Source organism: Canis lupus, chromosome 9 (assembly GCF_003254725.2).
Source record: "Canis lupus dingo isolate Sandy chromosome 9, ASM325472v2, whole genome shotgun sequence".
Taxonomy (NCBI): domain Eukaryota; kingdom Metazoa; phylum Chordata; class Mammalia; order Carnivora; family Canidae; genus Canis; species Canis lupus.
In genome coordinates, this window is record NC_064251.1 from 855927 (window position 1) to 880160 (window position 24234).

The 24234-nt window shown below is 63.8% G+C and overlaps 3 protein-coding genes across 15 annotated transcripts; 2 read left to right on the forward strand and 1 right to left on the reverse strand.

The window, feature by feature from the left end:
- The first annotated feature begins 4650 nt into the window (after nt 1-4650).
- On the forward strand, nt 4651-10065 carry DUS1L (dihydrouridine synthase 1 like). 8 transcript variants are annotated; one of them, XM_025468372.3, is made up of 15 exons: nt 4651-4783; nt 5133-5379; nt 5719-5827; nt 6128-6253; nt 6386-6436; nt 6747-6859; nt 7373-7455; nt 7652-7755; nt 7899-8043; nt 8262-8358; nt 8447-8535; nt 8876-9021; nt 9197-9234; nt 9512-9579; nt 9895-10065. In XM_025468372.3, exons 2-15 carry the CDS (start codon nt 5143-5145, stop codon nt 10061-10063), a joined length of 1575 nt encoding a protein of 524 aa, XP_025324157.1. In that variant the 5' UTR covers nt 4651-4783; nt 5133-5142; the 3' UTR covers nt 10064-10065. The 8 variants fall into 8 exon arrangements, with proteins under 8 accessions (XP_025324157.1, XP_025324158.1, XP_025324160.1 ...); XM_025468373.3 differs by having other exon boundaries at nt 9504-9579; nt 9664-10056; XM_025468375.3 differs by having other exon boundaries at nt 9504-9579; nt 9895-10056.
- A 184-nt stretch (nt 10066-10249) lies between these two features.
- Nucleotides 10250-15142, reverse strand: GPS1 (G protein pathway suppressor 1). 2 transcript variants are annotated; one of them, XM_025468371.3, is made up of 14 exons: nt 14995-15142; nt 14465-14557; nt 13939-14120; nt 13306-13470; nt 12905-13040; nt 12722-12799; nt 12495-12552; nt 11961-12046; nt 11647-11741; nt 11339-11444; nt 11186-11266; nt 10963-11100; nt 10740-10874; nt 10250-10651 (listed from the first exon to the last, which is right to left on the reverse strand). In XM_025468371.3, exons 1-14 carry the CDS (start codon nt 15025-15027, stop codon nt 10577-10579), a joined length of 1461 nt encoding a protein of 486 aa, XP_025324156.1. In that variant the 5' UTR covers nt 15028-15142; the 3' UTR covers nt 10250-10576. The 2 variants fall into 2 exon arrangements, with proteins under 2 accessions (XP_025324156.1, XP_025324155.1); XM_025468370.3 differs by having other exon boundaries at nt 12495-12555.
- A 21-nt stretch (nt 15143-15163) lies between these two features.
- RFNG (RFNG O-fucosylpeptide 3-beta-N-acetylglucosaminyltransferase) lies at nt 15164-23573 on the forward strand. Of its 5 annotated transcripts, none has more exons than XM_049113828.1 (9): nt 15164-15454; nt 16122-16170; nt 16686-16788; nt 16913-17066; nt 17177-17265; nt 17366-17531; nt 18011-18096; nt 19318-19404; nt 22679-23573. In XM_049113828.1, exons 1-9 carry the CDS (start codon nt 15179-15181, stop codon nt 22728-22730), a joined length of 1062 nt encoding a protein of 353 aa, XP_048969785.1. In that variant the 5' UTR covers nt 15164-15178; the 3' UTR covers nt 22731-23573. The 5 variants fall into 5 exon arrangements, with proteins under 5 accessions (XP_048969785.1, XP_048969786.1, XP_048969787.1 ...); XM_049113829.1 differs by having other exon boundaries at nt 22683-23132; XM_049113830.1 differs by having other exon boundaries at nt 22546-22697.
- The last annotated feature ends 661 nt before the right edge of the window (nt 23574-24234 follow it).

Here is a 24234-nt window from a genome sequence, read left to right on the forward strand (position 1 = left end):
TCCTATGGAAGAAAACAAGTCCGTAGTTCAGACCTTTCCACGAGGAGAAGTCCAGACCCAAGTGGCAAATTCCGCAGGGTATCTGGGAGAAAAAGGTTACCCATTCTATCCAAACTTCCAGAATTCTGGAAGGGAAACCAGTCTCATCAAGTCCAAAAAGGTTCGGATTGGCGTGAAATATCTTGGGGATGCATGCGTCTGCTCGTGCTGCCATCACCCACACTGTGGACGGCGATCTGTTTTCTCGCGGCCAGGAAACCCGCGGTGGGGCTCCTGCCGATGCGGCCCGGGGAGAGGCCCCTCCTGGCTCCCAGCCAGCTGCCTCGGCTGTGGCCTCACGTGCTGTCTCCTCCTCTTGTAGGGCCACCAGTCCTACCAGATGAGGGTACCACCCTTCTGGCCTCATTTAAACTTTATCACCTCCTTACGGGCTCCGTCTGCAAATATGGTCACTTTGGGGACTAGAGCTTCCCACGTGAGTGGGGGGGCCGGAGGGACACGTGCACTCCCGGCAAGGGGGTGATGCACAGCTCTCCTAGCGGCCAGCATTCCTTTGATACCAAAACCCAACATTACAGGAAAGGTAGCAATCTCCCATCGTGGTCACCCACGCAAAAGATCTACACAGAATTTTAGCAGATGCAGAGTCCCGCATTAACACGTCATGACCAAGTGGAGTTTATTGAGGAAGGCAAGGCTGGTTCAACATTCCGGGGGGCTCCGCGGTGGAGCGCCTGCCTTCAGCTCAGGCTGTGACCCGGGGGTCCTGGGATTGAGTCCCCCATCGGGCTCCCCACAGGGAGCCTGCTTCTCCCTCTGCCTGGGTCTCTGCCTCTCTCTCATGAATAAATAAATAAAATCCTTAAAAAAAACATGTGTGCCCAGATCTTATAAAGAACTTTCAAAAATTGAAAAGAAAAAAATAATTAATGTTTTTTTTTTTTTTTTTTTTTTAACGATAGTCACACAGAGAGAGAGAGAGAGGCAGAGACACAGGCAGAGGGAGAAGCAGGCTCCATGCACCGGGAGCCCCACGTGGGATTCGATCCCGGGTCTCCAGGATCGCGCCCTGGGCCAAAGGCAGGCGCTAAACCGCTGCGCCACCCAGGGATCCCATAATTAATGTTTAAAAATGGGCAAAAGGAGGGGTTCCTGTTGGCTCAATCGTAAGAGCATGTGACTCTTGATCTCAGGGTTCAAGCCCTATGCTGGGTGTAGAGATTAAAAATAGAATCTTATTTTTTTTAAAGATTTTATTTATTCATGAGAGACACACAGAGAGAGGCAGAGACACAGGCAGAGGGAGGAGCAGGCTCCACGCAGGGAGCCCGATGCGGGACTTGATCCCGGGACTCCAGGATCACGCCCTGGGACAAAGGCAGGCACTGAACCGCTGAGCCACCCAGGGATCCCAGAACATTCTTGTTTTGAAGATTTTATTTATTTATTTATGAGAGACACACAGAGAGAGAGAGAGGCAGAGGGAGAAGCAGGCTCCATGCGGGGAGCCGGATGCGGGACTTGATCCTGGGCCCTCGGATCAGGTCCTGAGCTGAAAGCAGACGCTCAACCATGAAGCCACCCAGCTGCTCCAATTTTAGTTTTGTCCTGATTTAATTTTACTCTTTGAACACACAAGGTATTGAGTAATTCCCAAAGTCAAAACTACTGAAAGGTGGGCCCCCCCAGGTGGCTCCGCAGTCGAGCGTCTACCTTAGGCTCAGGCCATGATCCCAGGGTTCTGGGATCGAGTCCCACGTCAGGCTCCCCGATCAGCAGTCAGCTTCTCCCTCTGCCCCTCCGCTGCTTGTGCTCAGTCGCTTGTGCTCTCTCTTTCTCTCTCTGTCATTTGCTCACTCTAGCTCTCAAATAAATAAAATCTTTTAAAAAAAATAAAATAAAATTGGAGACACAGAGAAACGAGTGAGTGTGCGTACAGTTTGCATGGGTGAGGCTGGCGCCCGGGAGTTGCTAGCCGTGGTAGGTGCGTGTCCGCCCCGCCCGGGCAGGAGGACAGCAAACCCTCCTGACCTTGGGGTTGCGGCCGCAGAACAAGGGAGCCCGAGGGGTGGGCTGGAACCACAACTGCTTGCGTGTTTGCAGAGCCCCCCTCCGGGTCTGCGGGCGCAGGGAGGGGTAGAGTGAGGCTACGCCCCAGCTCAGGGACCCAACCCTCGACCCCCAGCATTGAAATCAGTCGCGACATAGCAGGTCCACGCTTGCAGGTGGCGGCGACTGTCCCCCCGTGAGCCCCGGGGACCGGGGCATGGATGGAGCGGGTCGTGGCGGCCTCTGACACCTGCCGGAGAGGGTAGGGGGTGTGCGGGCGAGCTCGCCGCTCTGGGGGCGGTGGGGGGGGCTGAGCGCCAGGGCCCCTCCCCGGCTGCCACCGGGTGCCCCCCCAGTGCACCTGCCGAGCTGCAGGACCCGGGAAGTGGCCTGCGCGGCTGGAGGCTGGGCCTCAGCAGGGTGGCCCATCCCTTCCTGTCGCCCCCGCAGTGCTGACGACAGGCCAGGGGGGCAGGGGGGACTGCCTGGCACCCTGAGGGCGAAGCGCAGATGGAGCAGAACCCGAGGAAGCAGCCCGGAGGGCAGCCAGGCCGAGGCGGCGCGGGGGAGAGCAGGGCTGCACACCCACTAATGTCCTCTGTGCCGCCGAGCAGCTCAGCGACGCCCAAACACGAGCAATACAAGTAAAACCAGTCAGACGTAACACAAACAAACCGCCGTAAACCAAAGATAAAGAGAAAATCTTGACTCTGAGGACAAAAAAAAAAAAAAATCACCTCCCAGCAGCAATGATGAGGTAAGGGGACAAATGCTGCGTCTACAGCAGCCTCAGGAACCCCAGAGCACGAGATGCTACGAAGTGAATTTTGCAAGCGCTGGGGAAGACTCCTCGGGGAGCTCAGAAGGCACCGTGGGGAGGTCGAGGCCCCACAGGCTAACGCCTCTGCACCCCATGCGGGCCCAAGTTCAGTGTGATTCTAGCCACAGGCCCAGCAGCCTTGCGGCTCAACGCAGGAATCTGAAAAGCTGATTGTAAAGCGTGAGTGGAAACGCGAAGAACCGAACGTGGGTGGAACAGAAGAGCAGAAGTTGGAGGAATCAGGCCTTTGGCTTGGAGACCGACTCAGAAGTTCTGGGCGCTGAACTGGGGAGGTGCTGGGGGCTACGCAGACCGACAGAGCGCACGGAGGGCCGCCCCCACGCACACGCACGGCCGCCGGCATTGCTCAGAACATTCTTTTTTGAAAGATTTTATTTATTTATTCTGAGAGACACAGAGACAGAGAGAGAGAGGCAGAGACACAGGCAGAGGGAGGAGCAGGCCCATGCAGGGAGGGGACCCCAGGATCATGCCCTGGACTGAATGAAGGTGGCGCTAAGCCGCTGAGCCCCCGGGGTGGGTGGGCTGCCCTAGACGTTTCATTTTTGTTGGGTCAATTACCAACAGTGCTGTGATTACAATTTCAGATTTTATATCTTTCTTTTAACATATACAAATGCACTCCTGGGGTACCCAGCCGGCTCAGTTGGCAGAACTGTTGACTCGATCTTTGTGAGTTCGAGCCCCCTGCTGGATGTGGAGCCTACTTAAAAAAAAAAAAAAAAAAGTGAATGATTTTCGTGTCCTGACCCTGTGGAGCTCACTTATTAATTGTAGATTTGTTTTTTGGTGGGGGGGGGGGTATTGGGGGATCCTGGCAGAACCACCGCGACTCTTCTGGGTACAGGAGGCAGCAGCGTCCTGCCTCCCTCGGGATCAGAGGCGAAGGCCGTCAGCAGGTTCCTCCCTCTAGCAGAAATGCTACTGTTCTTACCTTTTTCCAACATTCATTTTTTTCTGACAATTTTGAGTAATCTCTAGACAACGAGGGGCTGACCCCGCCCAGCTCCGCCGACCCAGCCAGGCCCCGACGGTCAGTGATTGTTCTCAAAGCGCTGTCGCATGTCTGTGCCTTGGGTCGAGTCCTGCTTTAACACTGATTTTGGGGACGAGACTTGGAAAGCGTCTCCACCTGCTGCTCCAGGCGTCCTGCCCAAATATGCAAATGAAGCGGGGATGCACCCGCGGGCTCGGGCCCCGACAGGGCGCACCGGCGGGCGCCAGCCTGTCCGTCGGGGTGACGGGCGGCCCGTCCTCGGGGAGCGGTCGGGGAGACCCGGGGGGGACCGGCCGGGAGTAAGGTCGGCCCCCCCGGGCCCCGGCCGCCGCCGCCGCCTCCCGACTGCGCCTGCGCCTGCGCCAGCCCCCGTGGCGGGGGACGCTCTGCGCGTGCGCGGCGTCGCGAGCCTGCCCCGCGCCCAGCGGGTGGTCCTCGCGCGGCCCCGGAAGTGCGGGGGTGTGGCCTCGCGGACTGCGGCACTTCCGGGCTGCTGGGGGCTCGCTGGGGGCGCCGGTGCGGGGCCGACGCGGGGCGCTCGCAGCCCGTTTGGGAGAGAGGCGGGGACGCGGAGTGGAACTCGGCGCCCGCGGTCGGCGCGTCGCCCTTCCCCGCCCGGGCGAGCCGTGGCGGGGCCCGGCCGACCTCCACCCTCTGACCTCCGACCCCGCGGGGCGGGGCCCCTCCGCGGCCCGGCGCGGTTTCCCGGGGACGCGATTCCCGCCGCACCGCCGGCCGCCCGGACCGCCCTGGCGGAGGCACCTTCCGGCGGCCCCGGCGCGGAGCCCTGGGCCGGGCGGCGGCCCCGGCGTGGCGGCCTGCGGGCCCCGAGGGAGCCCTCCCCCGGCTCCCGGAGGCCCGGCGGCGGTCGCGGAGGAGCCCGAGCCCGGGCGCAGGTGGGCGTCCCGCGGGTCCGGCCGCCTCGGGGCCTCCGGAAGTGCCGACCCCCAGGGCGCCCGCTCAGTGGCCGGGACTGTGCCCCGGGGTGGCCGCGCTCGGGCCGGGCCGCTCGTGGGGACGAGCGTCTGGGCGGCCGTCTCCCGGGCACGGAGGGCAGGCGGTCCCCCTGGCCCCGGGGCCCCGAGCTGCGCGGCGTGGGCTGGGACGGCGGGTTCCCGGGTTCGTTGGGGATGCGGGGGCTCTGCTGGAAGGGGATGGGCCTGGGTTTCCGTCCTGGGCCCGCCCGAGGGGCCTGGGCCCGGCCCGCGCCGCCCGCTGAGCCGCTGCTCCCCCTCCACCCCCCAGGACCGAGGCGATGCCAAAGCTGCAGGGCTTCGAGTTCTGGAGCCGCACCTTGGGGGGCGCTCGCCACGTGGTGGCGCCCATGGTGGACCAGAGTGAGCTGGCTTGGAGGCTGCTGAGCCGCCGGCACGGGGCCCAGCTCTGCTACACCCCCATGCTGCACGCCCAGGTCTTCGTCCGCGATGCCAACTACCGGAAGGAGAACCTGTACTGCGAAGTGTGCCCCGAGGACCGGCCTCTCATTGTGCAGGTGGGGGGCAGTGGCGGCAAACTCCAGGTGGAGCATCTCCCAGAAACTGCTTCCCCTTGGGGGGTGCTGTGGCGCAGCGGGTGCTGCCCCAGCTTTGGAGGGGGGCGCTCTGGGTGCCGCCTGTTGAAGAACGTTTTAGTCTCTAAAGTCAGGGATCCCAGCTTTCCGTTGCCGTGGAGACCAGCGTGAATCTGGCTCACCCTCCGGAGGGCTCGTGTCATCCTGTAACCAAGGATGGCACGATGCCGTCCCGCGTCAGCCCCAGGGACCCCAGCCCTGATGGGTCCCACGTGAACTCGCTGTGGGGCTGGGGGCTGAGGTACCGTTTGTGTCTCCCAGTTCTGTGCCAATGACCCAGAGGTGTTCGTCCAGGCGGCTCTCCTGGCTCAGGATTACTGTGACGCCATCGACCTGAATTTGGGCTGCCCGCAGATGATAGCCAAGCGAGGTGAGCTCAGTTCCTGTCGCTATGTAGAGCACTGCCCGGGGCGGGGGCCAGGCCCTGAATGCACAGGTGCCCCGCTGGAGGCTGGGGTGTGGGTGGGCTTGGCGGAGGGCCCGGCGCTGCTCCTGGTGGCAGCGGGCCGTGCAGGTGGCGTCCCAGTCTTCCTCTGCTCCCCTACCTGGAGGGACAGGGTTCTGCTGGCTCTCAGGCTCCTCGCTGGCCACGGTGCCCGGCAGTCGTCAAGCTCCCTGTGGGTAAACACTCCTGGTGGGAAGAAGGTCTCGTGACCTGTCACGCTGCCAGGTGTGCAGGCGAGAGGTCAGCCCTGGCTCCGGGCCCGGAGGTTTTCTTCAGAGTCCGAGGGATTGCTGGTTGGTCCAAGACTGCCGGGCAGCCATGGTGTGCGGTGCCCTGGAGCTCCTCCCGCAGGTGTGATGCTCAGAAACTGCCCAAGTCCACAATTGGCCCTGCTGCCCCTTGGGACCGGCTTGGCTGGGGGCTCGAGGCCTGTGTGGGTGCAAGAGGAGGAGGGGGGCCAAGGGCCATGCTGGTCTCTTACAGGTCACTATGGTGCCTTCCTGCAGGAGGAGTGGGACCTGCTCCAGAGAATGAGTGAGTCGGCTGTGTGCTGCGGGTGGGGGGGTCAGGCTGGGTCATGGCGAAGGAGCCCCGAGACGGTGGCTGATGAGTCCTGGCCCTGGTGCTCTCACTTGCTGCAGAAGGGGCTGGGAAGTCGGCTGTCCTGCGCCAGCTGCACGTCCTCGAGCCTGACAGGAGGGCTGGCGGCAGGTGTTCTGGCCCCATCCTGCCCCTCCAGCACTCTGGGGGATGGAGGCAGGTGCTCCAGCGGGGCTTGGTTGTGGTTCCTCACGGCCTGAAGCGAACGCCACACTTCTCAGAAGCCCACTCTCCTTTCCTGCAGTTCTGCTGGCTCATGAGAAACTCTCTGTCCCCGTCACATGCAAGATCCGTGTCTTCCCAGAGATTGACAAGACCGTGAAGTATGCCCAGATGCTGGAGAAGGCTGGCTGCCAGGTGAGGGCTGTGGGCTCGCAGGCTGTGTGCTGCTCCCCTGCCTTGTGTTCTCTGGGTACAGAGGGGTCCTCATCCCCAGAATCCTTGGGGCACTGCTGCACTGGGGTGGACTGCAGTCGTGGTGACCACGAGTTGAGGCCCGATGAGGGTGGGTGAGCTGCATGTTCCCAAGGAGGGGCTGGTACTGGTCGGGGGGAGGTGCCAGGCCTCAGCTGCCCTCTCCCCACCTGCCCTCTCCCCACCTGCCCCCAGCCGTGGGGTCAGGTGGGTGCCCGCCCACCCGTCCCTGATGCCTTTGGAGTTCGGGTGCTACCCCGCCTAGGAACACTGGCCCTTGAACAGGGCTGGGCCTGTCCGCTCTGCGTCCTGGGTGGATGCATGGGACATGGGAGCCCCAAGGCTGCTTTGCTCAGGCCATCATGGGTAGCTGACGCCAAAGCAAGAGCATCCCCTGGGGTTGGTTGGGGGTCTGTGGCCACGAGCACGGTAGAGCCAGGCACTGCTGTGTTATAGCTGCTGACTGTGCACGGGCGCACCAAGGAGCAGAAGGGGCCCTTGTCGGGCACTGCGTCCTGGGAGCACATCAAGGCCGTGCGGTGAGTATGGGGGCTGACCCAGGGCAGGGGATGCGGCCCGGCCCCGAGACCAGGGGCCCGCCCTTCAGGTGTCAGGGGAGGGCGGTGCCGTGGGAGAAGAAGCACCTGCCTGTGGAGTTGGGGGCTGGAGTGCTGGCGTGGGGGTGAAGGGACAGGGGCTTTGTCGTCTGAGGGTCTGTCCACCTGCTCCTGACAGGAAGGCAGTAGCCATCCCCGTGTTTGCCAACGGGAACATCCAGTGCCTACGGGATGTGGAGCGTTGCATCCAGGACACAGGGGTTCAGGGGGTCATGAGTGCAGGTGAGGCAGGGCCCCGTCTGCCTGATGGGCCTGAGCCCTCAGACTCACGGCTGTCCCTGGCATGATGTGTGTGTGTGTGGGGGGGTCATCCTTCTGAGACATGTGCGCCCACAGCTTCGAGCCCCAACCTCCATACCCCACAGAGGGCAACCTGCACAACCCTGCCCTGTTTGAGGGCCGCAGCCCTGCCGTGTGGGAGCTGGCCGAGGAGTACCTAGACATCGTGCGGCAGCACCCCTGCCCCCTGTCCTACGTCCGGGCCCACCTCTTCAAGCTGTGGCACCACACGTGAGTTCCTCCCCGAGCCAGACGCTGTTGGGTCTGAGCCTCTCCTGGGTCTCGGGGTTTAGAGGGAGCTCTCTGGAAACACTCAGTGGGAAAGCTTGCTACCAAGTGGGGTCCGGATCAGAAGGACCAAGCCCCCATCCATGTGCAGGGCTAGGGCTTGGTGGTGGGGGGGGTGGGGGGGGTGGGGGGGGCTCTGGGCGACGGAGCCTCTGTCTCAGGCTGCAGGTGCACCAGGAGCTTCGAGAGGAGCTGGCCAAAGTGAAGACCCTGGAGGGTGTCACGGCCGTGAACCAGGAGCTGAAGCTGCGGTGTCAGGCAGGCGACGGGGCTGGTGGGGCTGGCGGGCTGCCGCGGCAGAAGGGGACCAAGCCTCCTGACCCGCAGTGCCCCGGGGTTCTTGCAGGAGGACATTTCCAGGCAGAAGGAGGGAGAGAAGCCCTCCGGCGGCTTGCCTTTCTTCCACTGGATCTGCCAGCCCTACTTCCGGCCAGGGTGAGCTGAATACCAGCCCGTGGGCCGGTGGGGGCACGATGCACGCAGGGGAGGGGCCCGCCAATGCCAGGTTTGCGTCTCACCCCTCTCGAAGGGCTCTAGCTTTGTTATGTTTCCATAAGGTGGCTCGTGAGTGCTTGTGGCCCCGGGTGGGTTTGTCCTGGGGGCAAGAGCCTGACACCCCTGAGCTTCCACCGGGTCCTCTGAGGCCCAGCCACGGCCTGGGCAGCCCGAGCGCCAAGCTGCTGGGGCGCTGTACGCACGCCCTCGCCCTGGGGCCGGGCTGGCGGGTCGTCTCCCGCGGGTGCCCCCAGCTCTGCCCGCTGCCCTGCTCTTTCAGGCCCAGGGAAGGGAGCAAGGAGAACGGGGGAGCCCGCAGCAAGCGGGCCCTGGAGGAGGAGGAGGGCGGCACAGACGTGCTCTCCAAGAACAAGCAGAAGAAGCAGCTGAGGAACCCCCACAAGACCTTCGATCCCTCGCTGAAGCGTAAGCTGCGCCGGGGAGAGCGGTGGGGGGCCCCGAGGCGAGGCTGCTGTGTGAAGGCCCGCAGCCCTGCCTGCCACCTGCTCCCTGGGCGGCTGGGGCTCCCAGCAGGACTAGGACACCGCGGCAGGGTGCAGGCTCACTGCTCAGCCGCCATCTGCCTCTGTTCTGTTCTCAGCAAAATATGCGAAGTGTGATCAGTGCGGAAACCCAAAGGTGAGCATGGCTCTGCTGCCCAGGGCAGAGCCCAGCGGTGGGGGGCGGCGGGCAGGGCGGTCCCCGCTGCCAGGCCAGCACCCCCTGCCTGCTGAGGGCAGGGCCCGAGGGGGGTGGCTGCCTCTCACCTCAGGACAGCCCCTCATAGGGAGAAGGCAGGCCCTGCGCAGGGGTGCAGCCCTCCTATTCGTGGCCAGCCCTGCACTTTGGGGAGCTTGCTCGGTGGGGGGGGGGATCAGCCACAGGCTCACTAGCTTCCCTGTGTCCAGGGTAATAGGTGTGTGTTCAACCTGTGCCGGGGCTGCTGCAAGAAGCGAGCTTTCAGAGAGGCTGCCGACTGCCCAGGTGAGGGGCACCTGCTGCCATCAGGCCCCGGAGGGCAGTGGGACCTTTGGCCTCCTGAGTCCCACCTCTTTCCTCCTCTGCCAGGTCACGGATTGCTTTTTAAAACCAAACTGGAGAAGTCTCTAGCCTGGAAGGGGGCCCAGTCCCGGCTGCAGGAGCCTCAGCCGGCAGGATCTGGGGAGCCGGGTGGCTTTCCTGAGGTTGTGGGCAGTGCCCTGGCCTGAAGGGCAGTTGGCGCCCGGCACACTGCCCCCCAGCCCTGGGACCGCTGCCGAGACCTCAACACATCCCATTTAAGGAAATGCCTTTTCTCAGGGAACCTCCCGCTACTCAACATAGAAGGATGAGCTGGTCTTCCCCTTGGCCTCCGCTGGGAGCCCGGAAATGCTGCACCAGGGAGCAGGCTCCCAGGCTGGACCTGTCCCCTCCTCGCAACGTGTATTCAAAAGTGAACAATAAATCTTTTCAAAGACGTGCGATCTGAGAGCTGGAGACTTTGTGAGGCCCCAGGCCCAGCAAGGCCGTGAGCTGGGAGGGTGGAGCGGCCCGTGGACACGCGGAACCAGCTGCCAGGTGCGATGCTGCCTGCATCAGGGTGGGCAGCCCTGGCCCCCGGCCCAACCCCGCGTCTCAGAGGACCCCGTAGCAAGAACAAACAGCACGAGGGGGGTGTTCTCAGGCTGCCCTTTAATGGGCTGAGACTGAACTTGTCTGCAACCCTGAATGACGCGACAACAGGGAGGCTGGGCCTCGGAGTGGGGGGCACACGGTGGGCCCCACAGCTCTCTCCTCCCAGGAAGGGCCTCGAGCAGCAGCCCCCTTCGCCAGGCCCCCAGCGTGGGGAACAGGGTGGAGGGAGCACAAGAAGCTGGATGTGGAAGCCCGGGGGTGGGGGGGACCTGCACAAGGGCCATACGCACGAGCGATAGGAGCCTGTGGGTGAGTCCGAAGGTGGGGGCGCGGGAGTGTAGACCGCCCTGAAGGCCGACAAGCACCCTCACATGTTGGTGCTCATTCGGGACTGGCTGTTGGCCGGCGTCAGCTCCCCCTGGCTCCCTTCTCGGGGTGGGGACTGTGGCAGAGACACAGCTGCTCAGGCCAGGAGGTGTGCGCGTGCCCACCCCGCTGTTCCCCACACCAGGGCCGCCCCCCTCCCTCACCTTGACGTGAATCTGGTTGCGAAGCACGGCCGCCCGCAGGATCATCGCTTTGGCACGTCTCTGGAACTCCTTCCCCATCAGCAGGGACTTCTCGAAGGTGGTGCTGCGCTGATCCACGTCCCTGGCATACAGGATCTGCGGGGGGAAGGGTGGGGCGGGGCTCAACGGTGCTGAGGGCCTCAGGTCCCCTCCCCGCACCCATGGCCTTGCCCCACCCAGCCACCTTGCTGTGGGAGTCGATGCGCGCGTTGATGAGACCCTCCAGGATGAGCTGCGTCAGCTCGTCCTCCAGTGCGGCCACGGTGGTGTTGAAGGCCGCGGCCATCTTGTGCATGTCCGCAGACACATAGGGGCTGAAATACTGCGGGGCAGGGGGCGCATCAGCCACCTGCAGCTCCCAGACCTGCCCGCGGTGCCCTGCCTCGGCCTCCCTGCCCCACCTCTACCTGGATGAGGGCGCGGTTGCGGATCTGGGTGTACAGGGTCCTGACGTGGGGGGCCAGGTACATGTCCAAGAGCAGGTTGTCCTGCGGAGGAGACCAGGTCAGGCACGGCTGCCCCGCCTGCTGCCTGGCCCCCTGGAGCAAGCGGGCCCTCACCTTCATCTCATCCAGCATCTTCAGACACGACGCGTACTTGGACTCGTAGAATTTGAAGATAATGTCACGAACCTGTGGCTCCAGCTCCAAGAACAACTTGAAGGAGCTGCAGGTGCAGACCCCTCAGAGCTGGCCCCATACCTGCCCACCTGCACAGCTGCCCTGAAGGCCAAGGGCGGGGAACTGGAGCCCCACAGGCCCCAAGAGCACCAGTCCTCTGGCTTCTGGCCGGCACAGGACCAGAGAAAGGACCCCCCACCCCGCTGGGAGGGGCGGGCTGCAGGGCTCGCACCCCACTCTCCACCCACCTGCTGGAGATGACATTGCGCTGCAGCTCCTGCCGGTCAAAGGTGGCCAAGGCACATAGGCCTCCGTAGACGGCCACATTGCTGGGGGAAAGCAGCTGAAGGGCAAGAAGGGATTTAGGTCTGGATACATAGGGTCACTGCCGGTCGAGACAGAAGTGGAAGAGAAAGCCCAGACACAGGCTGGGTGACCCCCCGCCCCACCCACCACCCACTAGAAGAGTAACCAGGACTCCATCAGGGGTTCCCCTCAACACAGTCCCACCCACGAGCCGCCCTCCTGCTTTGCAAGGCCCCAGAGACTCCCTGCCCCTCACCTCGGGGAAATCACAGTGATCGAACGAAGCCAGCAGGAAGCACTTGGCAGCCTGCTTGTACTTGCGCGCAGCCAGCTCGGCCAGACCTGGGGGTAGAACGGAGCCCAGGGGAAGCTGCTGGAGCCGCATGGGGCCACGACACGTGCCCTAGCCTCTCCCACCGCAGCTGCTCCTACGTGGCAGGGGCAGAATCTGGCCATGGAGACGTGGCGGCACCCACGAGCACTCACTGGGCGCTCTCCCCGTTCTCCTGGCATCAAGGGCCCAGAAGCCATGCACAGCCGCGGCCACTCTTGCCAACGACCCCCAGGCCCACCTGCCCCAGGCCCACCTGCCCCGGGCTGTGCAGGGCACCGGCTGTTAGCCACCCCTCCAGCCCTGGCCACAGGTGGACTCCCCACACAGGACAGAGGCCAGACAGGCACCCCTGGGGCCACGGAACGGACGCAGGGCTAGGAGATTTCCTCGGCACTGATGGGGCCCACGACCTCGCCTGCAGTCAGCTGTGGCGCCCTCCTGCCCCAGGGCTCTCACCGGCAGCACACTTGAGCTTGGTGAGGATCGCCTGGGTCTGGCTGTCCCGCTCCCCACGCTGCTGCAGGGGAAGGTGGGATACATGAGCCTACGGCCTCCAGGCCCTCATCCTTTCCCGGGCCCTGCTCTGGACTGAGAGGGGGCCTGAGATGGGCGAGGGCAGACGGGACAGACCCCAGCAGGGCCGCAGTGGTCCTGGGACAGGGAGGACAGGAGGCCGGCATTACCTCGGCAATCTCCGGGGTGGACTCGGCCTTGCTGACGTAACTCAGCACGTGAGACCAGTTCTGCAAGTAGACGCTGACCTGGTGGGTGGGCGGGAGGACTCAGCCTGGGGCGCCCCCTCCTGGCTGCCGGGCAGTGCTGCCCTGCGGCCCCTCCCCCGCCCAGGCAACCGTGGCAGGGCCCACCTTGATGACGTTGAGGCACATGTTGATGACGTGCTTAGCGCTGGTGCAGTAGTCCCGGGCCCGGGAGTAACACTTGAGGGCATTACTCAGGTCCCCACAGTCCAGATAGTGGTCACCCAGGTCGTCGTGGCCACGCCTACGGGCCCAGACGTGAGCGGACCGGACCTGGGCCAAGAGCCATGCAGCCCTGCAGCCCCCCAGCCCTGGGGCAACACCTGATGTTCCCCTTCCTGCCAGCCCCACCCCCCAGTCCCAGGACAGCACCCCCAGCCCCAGGCAGCACCTGATGCTCCCCTTCCTGCCAGCCCCGCCCCCCAGGACCCCAGCCCCCATGCAGCACCTGATGTAAACCCTTCCTGCCGGCCCTACCCCCCACCCCACTCCCAGCCCCAGGGCAGCACCTGATGCTTTCCTTGATGGAGTTGCCCTTGTAATTCTTCAGATCTGTGTCCAGCTTCTCCAACTTCAGCAGGGCCTTCTTCCGTGTCGCCTCGACCCAGGCCGTGTCCAGGGGCGGCGGCTCCACGCCACTCTCTGGGATGGTGTCAGGCGCGTTTTGCAGCTCCCTGAGGAGGTTCCTGGACGTCAGGACTCCATGTGCCGGTGGTGTGTGTGTGTGTGGGGGGTGTCTCCCAGGGGACCTGGCTCCTGCTAAGCGACCACCCAGCAAGACAAGAACATGGGGGACCCACAGCCTGGGGGGACACCCTGCAGGAAAGGGCCATGCGTGCAGCTAGGCCCAGAGGAAAGAAGCAAGCGGCCGTCTCCATGAGCTCTGCTGGACGTCAGAGTCGGTGTCGTGTGCACACAAGAAGCCACCAGGGCGGTGCACAGCCAGCCACACAGCAGGGAGAGTGAACCTAGCCCGTTTTGCTGTTCACTGTTCTTGCTGGGTGTTTACCCAGACAGGCCAGGTCACGTGGAGGCAGCGATGCTGTTGAGCGACCGCACGGGGTGCTGTCGGGGGGCACAGGAAGGGCCCTGCTGGGGCTGGACTGCAGGGGTACCACAGCACGCCCAGCCCCCAGGCTCACCTGGTGGCCTCCGAGAGCTTGCGGTGGATCTCTTCGTACATGTCCACGTTGAAGGTCCTCTGCACAAAGGAGAGGGCCATCTTCAGGGCCTCCACCCGCAGCGGGGGGCAGTGGTCGGCAATGAACTGCAGGCGCTCGATGCGCATGAGCCCGCTGTAGCTGGCTGCGTACTGCTCCAGGTCCTGGGGAGGGGACAGGAAGGGACGGAGACTGTGAGGCAGGACCCCACATCCCAACCCCGGCCAAATGGGCCAGGTCGGGAGCGGTGCCCCAAGGCTGACCCTGCAGCGTCCAGGAGACCCGAAGCCGGTGACCGGAACGGCTGGCCAGCAAAGGCCGCTCAGCGGGGCCAGCGCTGGGTGCTGGGGGCTGAGCTCTGACCCGGGCTCAGGAGGCTGGCCCCCCCCCCCCCCCCCCCCCCCGCCCTGCGCTCAGCTGGGAGAGCCGCTGGGGCCTGGCAGGTGGGAGGGGGTGGGAGGGGGTGGGCGCGGCCGGGCCCCACCCCAGCGGCCCGCGGGCTCCTCACCAGCGTGGGGTTCTCCACCACGTAGTTGACATCGGGGGCGTTCTGCGGGTCCTCCTGGGGGTCCACATCGATCTGCATGGGCTCCACGGCCCCCTGCAACACAGGAGGGCACCTGGGCGCTGGAACCGCAGCGCCGGGAAGGGCCACACGCCCCCTGCGCCCAGGGCTGGCTGTGCCCGCGGCCGCTCGACCGGCGGATCCCGTCCCGGCCCCCCCCGCCCCGCTCCTGCCCCCCGCGGGTCCCGGAGCGGAGCGGGCGGCGGGGAGGCCCCCGCCCTGGAAGGCGCCTCGCGGAGCAGCGTACGGGCCGGAGGAGCCCCGACCTGCTGCCCGGAGGCGGGCGGCCCCGCTCGGTCCCGGGCGAGGAGGCGGCGCTGGCGGCCGGCCGGGCCCTCACGCCGCCCCGACCCTGCCCCGCCCCCGCCGCGGAGCTGGCGCCGCTGAAGCCGGAAGGCGCGTCAGCACCGGGCCGGGCCTGCGGGCCCACGGCGGGGACCCTGCGCGAGGCCGCCGGGTCCGCGGCTCGTTACCTGCAAGTTAAACACCTGAACCGGCAGCGGCATCTTCGCCCACCCCGCCGCGGCGCGCCGACCGCTTCCGGGGCAGCGCCGACCGCTTCCGGGGCAGCGCTTCCGGGGCGCGGAGGGCGGGGCGACTCTTAAAGGGGCCGCGGCGCAGCCTGGGCCGGGCGGTGCCCGCGGGTCCCGCGGCCGCATGAGCCGCGCGCGGGGGGCGCTGTGCCGGGCCTGCCTCGCGCTGGCGGCCGCCCTGGCCGCGCTGCTGCTGCTGCCGCTGCCGCTGCCCCGCGTGCCCGCCCCGGCCCCCGCCCCCGCCCCCGCCCCGGCCCCGACCCCGGGGCCCGGCCGCCCCGCCCCCGCCCCCCGCCTGCGGCCGGACGACGTCTTCATCGCGGTCAAGACCACGCAGAAGAACCACGGGCCGCGCCTGGGGCTGCTGCTGCGCACCTGGATCTCCCGGGCCCGCCAGCAGGTGGGCCTCGCCCCGGACCCGCGGCTCGCGCTCCTGCCCCGGGGAGGACCCGGCCCCGGACCCATCGCCCAGACCTCCCGTCCCCCAGGCCCCCATCCTTCAGGTCCTCCATCCCCCAGGACCCCCCACCCCCTGGACCTCCCCATTCCTCAGGCCCCACATCCCCCCGGGACCCACCACCCCTGGGTCCCCCACCCCCAGGACCTCCCCATCGCCCAGGTCCGCTACGCCCCCAGAGCCCCTCACGGGGTTCCCAGCCCAGGACCACAGCTGTCCACGACCCCTGGCACCGCTGTCCCCCATCCCTGGGTTCCTCCGCCCACGGCTGCGTCCCCAGAGTGATGGCCAGAACCCTGCCCTGAATCGGTGGGGACCCAGGTCCCCTGGCCTCGTGCCCCAGCGGGGCTCCTGACCTGGTGAGTTCTCTTGGGAACCCCGGACCAAGACCCCACAGACGACACGTGAGAGCAGGCCTGGCCTCAGCCGCCGCTGGGATGCCACCTGCCCTCTCCCATCCCAACCCCAACCCCAACCCCAGCCGTGCAGGCCCGTCCTGGGCACACTCTTCTCATCCCGAAGCTCCAGCTCTGCAGCCCAGGCTCACCCACTGCCATCCTTGCGGCTCCGTCTGGGTCCACCTGGGGTCTCACAGGTTGTCTCTCCCCAGACGTTCATCTTCACGGACGGGGATGACCCTGAGCTACAGCTACAGGGAGGTGAGTGCCCTCCCCCGCACGTGCACCAGGGCCCCCCACTCTGCCTCCTTGGGTGAAACGGCCTCTGGGTACAGAGCTCTGGGAGGGGAGCCGCTCGCCCAGGATCACACAGCTGGTAGGGAGCAGAGCCAGGAGGCCCACCTGCCACCAGCATCCAGCCCCCACCCCCCCACCCCCCGGCCGTGCTCAGCCTCCTGAAGGGAGGTCCCTGAGGACACTGCAGCAGAGCCATCCCTTCTTGGCAGCCCCACTTCAGGCACACATCCCCATCCCCGGGTGGCTTTGCATGCTTGGGATTCCAAATGGCTGTCTCCTGCCCGGGCCCTGTGGCTCAGCAACAAGGTCAGCAAGTGAGTCCAGGCCAGGCTGGTTGGACCAGTTGGACCCGGCCTGGGGGCTTTGAGCTGGGCGAGATGGCGCGGCCTGCAGGCTGCCACGGTTCGGCCTCATGTCTGTGGGGCGGCAGGCCTCACCGACGCTGACCCTCCTGCTCCCGCGTCTCCGCAACCCGGCAGGCGGCCACGTAATCAATACCAACTGCTCGGCCGTGCACACCCGCCAGGCACTGTGCTGTAAGATGTCGGTGGAGTACGACAAGTTCATCGAGTCCGGACGCAAGTACGTGGCGGTCGCGCCCCGGCGTCCCGGGGAGAGTCCAGGGCTGGGGAGGCCCGCACAGCACCCAGTGTCCCCCCCCAGCCCCCTAACCCGGCCCCGCTCGTGAGCATCCCCCCGCCCCCAGGTGGTTCTGCCACGTGGACGACGACAACTACGTGAACCCCAAGGGCTTGCTCCAGCTGCTGGCCACCTTCTCGCCCAGCCAGGATGTGTACCTGGGGCGGCCCAGCCTGGACCATCCCATTGAGGCCGCCGAGAGGGTCCAGGGAGGTGGAACTGTGAGTGCAGGGCCGCAGGGCAGGCGGGCCGAGCAGGGGAGCGGGGGGCAGGGGGGACGGCCGAGTGGCAGCCTGGGGAACACGCCACCTGGCACCTTTCTCTCCCCTAGGTGACCACCGTCAAGTTCTGGTTCGCTACTGGTGGGGCCGGGTTCTGCTTGAGCAGAGGCCTCGCTCTGAAGATGAGCCCCTGGGCCAGGTGGGGGGCACGCGGGCACGGCTGCCCGGGCTGGGGGTCCCAGGGTGGGGGTGCTGAGGGCTGAGAGCGCTCTGACCTTCGGCTCCCCCACCCCCGCCAGCCTGGGGAGCTTCATGAGCACCGCCGAGCGGGTGCGGCTACCGGACGACTGCACGGTGGGCTACATCGTGGAGGGGCTGCTGGGGGCTCGCCTGCTGCCCAGCTCGCTCTTTCACTCCCACCTGGAGAACCTGCAGAGGCTGCCGCCCGACGCAGTGCTGCGGCAGGTACAGCCCACAGGGTGCTCCCGCACACTTGCCCCTCTTCTTCCCTCGGGTGCCTGGCCCTTCACCCAGTGGTCTCCTGGCTGCCCAGGGCTCAGGGGGGCCTTCCCAGCACCGCATGGAGGTTGCTGCAGACCCTGAGCTTGGCCTGTTGGGACCCGGGGGCCTGGGTGCGGTGGCTCCTGGTAAGGGGCGGCTGCTGTGCTCTCAAAGCAGACGGTGGATGGGCCCAGGGCAGCAGCGGAGGCGGTGAGGGCAGTCACAGGCAGGTGCACTTCTCAGCCCTCCGTGCCCTGCCTGCCCTGGGGGCCCCGCCCCAGAGCTGGGGCAGGGGATAGACGGCCTGCCCCTGGGGGCCTGGAAGCCAGAGGTGCAGCAGCCTCTTCTGGCCAGATTCCAGACTCTGGAGGAAGGAGAGAGATGGAGGGTTGCAGGGGAAGAGCTGGCCCTAGAGAGCGACCTGCTCTCCTCCCCTCACCCAGGTCACCTTGAGCTACGGAGGCCCAGACAACCCACATAACGTGGTGAACGTGATGGGAGGTTTCAGCCTGCAGCAGGACCCCACGCGGTGAGTGGGCGGCAGGGAGGGGCTCTGGCCCAGCACCCCCCACAACATACACACCTGGGCAGGCCTGACCGCCACGTCCCCTTCCCAGGTTCAAGTCTGTCCACTGCCTTCTCTACCCGGACACAGACTGGTGTCCTGTGCACAAGCAGAGTGACCTTGTTTCTCGGTGACCCTGGGCTCCCAACCCAGGGAGCAGGAGCGTTGCTGACCCCTCCTGGCCTCAGCTCTGTGGCCACAGCCCCGTCCGGGGAGATGTGGGCGCCCTGCTGGCCTCCCCCAAGAGCCCCTGGTGGCCCCATTGACCAGGGCCTCTGGAGAGCTGGCTGCCCCAGAAGACAGGACGGGGAGACACTGCTCCTCCTCCCAGCCCAGCCCCCAAGGCCTGCTCTCACAGGAAGGGCCTCCGAGCAGGCTGGCATCTGGCTCCCAGGGCTCCTCCTGCCCTCCTCACCCTGCTACAGAGGGGGTTCCAGGCAGCCTGGGCTCCCTGAGCGGCTCCAGGCCAGGGCCACGTGCAGGATCTGTCAGCTGACCACAGGCGAGCGCAGAGGCTTCACCTGCAGGCCTCTGGAGGCGGGGGGAGCCGCCCACCCCCCACCCGGCTTGTTTGCCCAGTGAGAACACTGTGGTCTCCGAGGGAGCTGCAGGAAGGACTCGGGCCGCTGGCCCAGTGAGGCTCAGGACACAGCTTACTCCTGGTCAGGGCATCTCCCTCCAGAGGCCTGCAGGAGACCTTGGCCAAGGTCTTATTTCTGCAGTCTGTTGCCCCACCCCATCCCGCCCCACCCCATCCCAAGCCCAGAAAGAGCAGGGGCCCTTTGTTTGGGGCTCCCTCTGCATTGCCAGCAGCTGACCCACTTTGTGCCTTTCCATGGAGGAGAGAGGGGAACGGGGGAGGCCGCACCTCGTTCTGGCCCCTTGCGCTGTTGCCACAAGTGAATAAAAGCTTGATTATTACTTTTTGTTGGCTCATTGACTTAACGGAGCACGGCAGCACCTGGCAGCGCCGCCTCCTGTGGGCCACACCGCCTCAGCTGCTGCCGCAGGACGGCGCCACCCCAGGCCTCTGATCCCTACGGCGCTGCCGGCTTTGAGCTGCCCGGGGGACTCTGGTGGGGACTCTGGTGTGAGCCCAAGCGTACAGAGGGGCTGGGGGCCAGGTCCCACAGGGAATGAGGAGCATGTCACCAGCCTGTCCCTGAAGGACGGTCTTCCTGTTAGGCTTACTTTCTCAGCACGCTGTGGAACAACTAGTGTGTGTCTGTGGAGGTGTGTGCGCACACAGATGGGCACGGGTGTGCACCTGAGGTAAGCAGCAGTGTACGTGGGCATGTGGGTGTGCATGGCTGTGCACGTGAGTTTACATAGTACGCATGTGTGCACAGCTGTATTTTGAGGAGTGTGCACGTCTCAAGTGTAGTACATGGATGTGTGTCCTCGAGGGTGCATGGCCATGCAGGTGTGTGTAGGGCAGGGAGGCAATACCCAGAGATGCAGCTTGGAGTCAGTGTGCACTGGTTTCCGGGTGTGATTCGATGGTGTGACTCGGCCGGAGGAAGATGCACCCAAAGGTCGCCTGGAATCAAGCAAGGCTGCTTCTGCCAAGTGTTGTGTCCCCAGAGGGCCCCAGACTGTCAGGGCGGGGTGGGGGGTGCTACGGGAGGTCCAACCCAGCGAGCCGCCACCTCACCCGATCCACCTGGAGGGCGTCCTCGAAACTTGCTGCAGAGGACCGCAGGGGCTCAGCGGTGGATCGTCTGCCTTGGGCCCAGGGCGTGACCCCGGGTCCCGGGATCGAGTCCCACGTCGGGCTCCCCGCAGGAGCCGGCTTCTCCCCCTGCGTCTCTGCCTCTCTCTGTGTCTCTCAAGAATAAATACATAGGGGATCCCTGGGTGGCTCAGCGGTTTGGCGTCTGCCTTTGGCCCAGGGTGCGATCCTGGAGTTCCGGGATCGAGTCCCGGCATGGAGCCTGCTTCTCCCTCCTCCTCTGCCTCTCTTTCTCTATGTAGAAAGAAAGAAAGAGAGAGAAAAAAAGAAAGAAAGAGAGAGAGAGAGAAAGAAAGAGAAAAAAAGAAAGGGACCTCTGGGTGGCACAGTGGTTAGCACCTGCCTTTGACCCAGGGCGCGATCCTGGAGACCCGGGATCGAGTCCCACGTCGGGCTCCCGGTGCATGGAGCCTGCTTCTCCCTCTACCTGTGTCTCTGCCTCTCTCTTTCTCTGTGTGACTATCATAAAAAAAAAAAAAAAAAAAAAAAAGGAAGAAAAATAAATCTTAAAAAAAAAAAGAAACATGACAGCAGCAGCGGAGGGATCATGACAGAAACAGGCACCGGTCTCAGCCCCGGGTCAGCTGTGGGCGCCCCCGCACGTGGTCTGCACCCCGCCTCGCTGGATGTGGGTTTGCGTGATGCTCCCCCCGCAGCCCCGGGGTCCCCATCCCCCCCCCCCGAGTCTCCAGGAGGCCCTCACGGCGCCCGGGGTCTGGGGTGCTGACGCGACGGGTCCCCCGCAGGTCAGGTCCCCCCTGCGGGTCCACGCGGGCTCGGTCAGGTGCCTCCCGGAAGAGGTGCTCCATGTGCGCCGCCTCAGCCTTTCAGGTCCCGCTCTGCTTCTCCGTCTCCTGTTCGGGGCCGGGCTCATGTCCATGGACCCAGGCCTGGAGGCCACGCCACGGCCACCGGCGCTGCTGGATGTGGGGCACACGGTGTCCTTGTCTGGTGTGTGCCAGCCGCCGCCAGGCCCGCGCCCGGGGCCTCTGGGGCCGATCGTCCGGCAGCCCTCGCTCAGCGGACCCCACGGGGCGGGGGCGGGGGACAAGGGGGGACGGGCGGGGGGCTCGGGGCCCAGGGGCGGGTGGAGTGGGCAGCAGCCAGACCCCGAAGCAGCAGGTCGGCTGGGGCGCGGGTCCCTTGGGAGGGGCTGCGGCAGTGGCGGGCACCGTCCGGCTCGGGAGCTCGGCCCACGCACATCCCCGGACCTCGCGGCCGCTGACCCTGGCCCCCCAGAGCGCAGGCCCGGGCCGGCGTTAGATCGGCCCAAACTGCTGGAGCCCTAGCCTGGTCACCTGAGGGGCCCGACCCCCTCGTCGGGTCCGGGGGAACCATTGTCCGGACCCCAGGCACCCGCCCTCTGAGGGGAGGCGAGACTGGCCGGCTTCCTGTGGCTGCGCAGGCTGCCACGCCAGCTGGTTCAGTGGTTTTTCAGAGAGAAAAAAAAGCCTGGAAAGAAACACCAAAATGTTTAATTGTCTCTGAAAAAAATGCAAAAAGGGTAAAATGCATTTTTCTCTTTCTCCTTTATGGTATTTTACACATAACAAAGTGTGTCTTGTAACGCACACGTACTAGATGCATAATCAGAAAACATTAAAATTGTGTGAATTAAATTTAAAAATTAAATTGTGAGCACTTGGACCTCCATCTAGCGTGTTTTGAACGAGTCTTTAGTAAGCATCAGGACATGGGCAGCCCCGGTGGCGCAGCGGTTTGGCGCCGCCTGCAGCCTGGGGTGTGATCCTGGAAGCCTGGGATCGAGTCCCGCGTCGGGCTCCCTGCATGGAGCCTGCTTCTCCCTCTCCCTCTGGCTGTGTCTCTCTCTCTCTCTCTGTCTATAAATAAATAAAATCTTTAAAAAAATAAATAAATAAGTATCAGGACACATCCCCAGGCCAGTACTAGAGGGACGGAGACCACAGGGCAGGCCAGATGCTGAGGACGACTGGGGGTGGGGGGCGGGGAGCGGCTGATGATGGGGGGGCCTCCTTGGGGTGACGAAAGCACCCTTGGGCCCCATTTGAAGATCCTATGTTTGCAAATTTGCCCCCCTTAACAATGTTGTAATCAAGATCAGTACTTCTTGTTTTCCTGGTCATTGGAAGATGTGCAAATATTTGCACAACCCCAGCCAAGTGGGGCCCTGCCTCTGAGATGAAGGCGGGTGGAGGGGTTCGGGGCCCCGGCTGGGGTGCGAATCCCCACTCCCGCACCTGTGGGCAGGGCCGCCTCAGGCAAGTTCTCAGAACATGTCAGAACCTCGTTTTCTCTTCTATAAAACAAACAATCTACCAGAATGAATTGTTTTTCGATTTCCAGGGTTATTGTGTATGTTGCATGAGGTCGCGTGAGCGTGTGCACGCATGTCTTCTAAGAGCAATGCCCCTGCAGGGGATCCCTGGGTGGCTCAGCGGTTTCGCGCCTGCCTTTGGCCCGGGCGCGATCCTGGAGTCCCAGGATCAAGTCCCACATCAGGTTCCCTGCATGGAGCCTGCTTCTATCTCTGCCTGTGCCTCTGCCTCTCTCTCTCTCTATGTCTATCATAAATAAATAAAAATAAATCTTTAAAAAAAAAAAAAAGCAATGCCCCTGCATTAGCCCACTTGGTATTTGTGGCAACTTCGTCCCACCGTGAATAACAGGGATTAACCTTTTTTTTTTTTTTTTTTTAACAGGGATTAACCTTATTTTGGGATTAGATAGTGGTGGTTACACAACTCTGAGAATATAATGAAAACCACTCAACTGTACACTGTAACACCGTGCACTTCCTGATGCAAATAATGTCTCAATAAAGATGTTGTTTAGACAGGGAGCCAAGATGAGATTCAAGACTGGAACAGCCCAATTTATTACATAATTTCAACAAATGAATGGAAACGTTCCCACGAAGACATATCCAGCATCAAGTGGTTTCACTGGCAAATTCTATCCAATGTTCAAAGAGGGAAGAACATGAGCAAGTCTTCGGGAGCATGGGTAAGGAGAGGCCTGGGCCCTTGTCTGTGAGGTCAGTGTGACTCTGGCACCAACGTTGGCCAGGCAGATACATTTCAAACAAGCTGAATCTAAACTTTGTATGAGGGGCACCCGGGGGGGCTCAGTGGTTGAGCGTCTGCCTCCGGCCCAGGGCGTGACCCTGGGGTCTTGGGATTGAGTTCCACGTCGGGGAGCCTGCTTCTCCCTCTGCCTGTGTCTCTGCCTCTCTCTGTGTCCCACATGAATAAATAAAATCTTTTTAAAACTTAAAAAAAAAAAAAAACATTGTATGGAAGCGCTAAGCACACAGGATCTTAGAAAAGAACAGAGTTGAAGGACTCCCAGAGCCCGCCGTCGGGACCCACTGAAGCTACAGTAGGGAGACAAGTGTCGACCCTGGGGCGGACACAGGTGCACAGGTGCACTGTCACGGGGGTCCCGGGAGAGCCCCCAGAGCAATCCAACAAGGAAAAGTCTTTTCAACAAATCATGCTAGAATTAATTTATTAATTGGTTTGCTTTTACTTTAAAGAAAAAAAAAGGGCAGCCCCAGTGGCTCAGCGGTTTAGCACCGCCTGCAGCCCAGGGCGTGATCCTGGAAATCCTGGATCGAGTCCCATGTCAGGCTCCCTGCATGGAGCCTGCTTCTCCCTCTGCCTGTGTCTCTGCCTCTCTCTGTGTCTCTCATGAATAAATAAATAAAATCTTTCAAAAAAAAAAAAAAGCCAGCTTGGAGCGTTAGCCAGGACGGGCTTGGCGGTGGCACAGAAAGGGCTAAGCCCCTGACATGCGTTTGCTCCCATCACAAGGTGCTGGCAAGGGTCAGGAACCCGGGGCTTGTCTCCCCTTGGGGCTCACCGCCTGTGCTTTCCTCGTTGCCCCAGCGTCACCCGGTAAAAGGGAGGCAGAGAGAAGAGAGTGTGATGAGCACAGAGGCTCAGCGCCCCAGCCCGGAGGGGACACACAGTCGCCTCCGGAAAGTGTGGAGTGGCCCTGGGTTCGGTGAGTGCCCTCGACCGGTGACTCTGAGCCGACTGGAGGGACTGGAGAGGAGCCGGCACGCCTGGACTCCGGTGGTGTTGCCGGCTCCGGCTTCTCACAAGGCACCTGTTACCTGTTATCACGAGAGACACAAACTCCGGTTTTCAGCCAGCGTGAACCACTGTGCTCCTGGCCCGACGTTTTCCTGCTTGGAATGTGGCGCCGGGCCTGCAGCCCCCGGACAGGTTCTGGAAGGAGAACAAAGGGAAGGAGAAAGGCGAAGGAGGAAGCAGGGAAAAGCACGGAGGGCCGGCCACGCTCGGGGCCCCCCTGGCACGCACACGCCGCGGGCGCGGTCTCGTGTCTCCTCGGAGGAGAGGACACCAGCACCACATTCAGTTGTG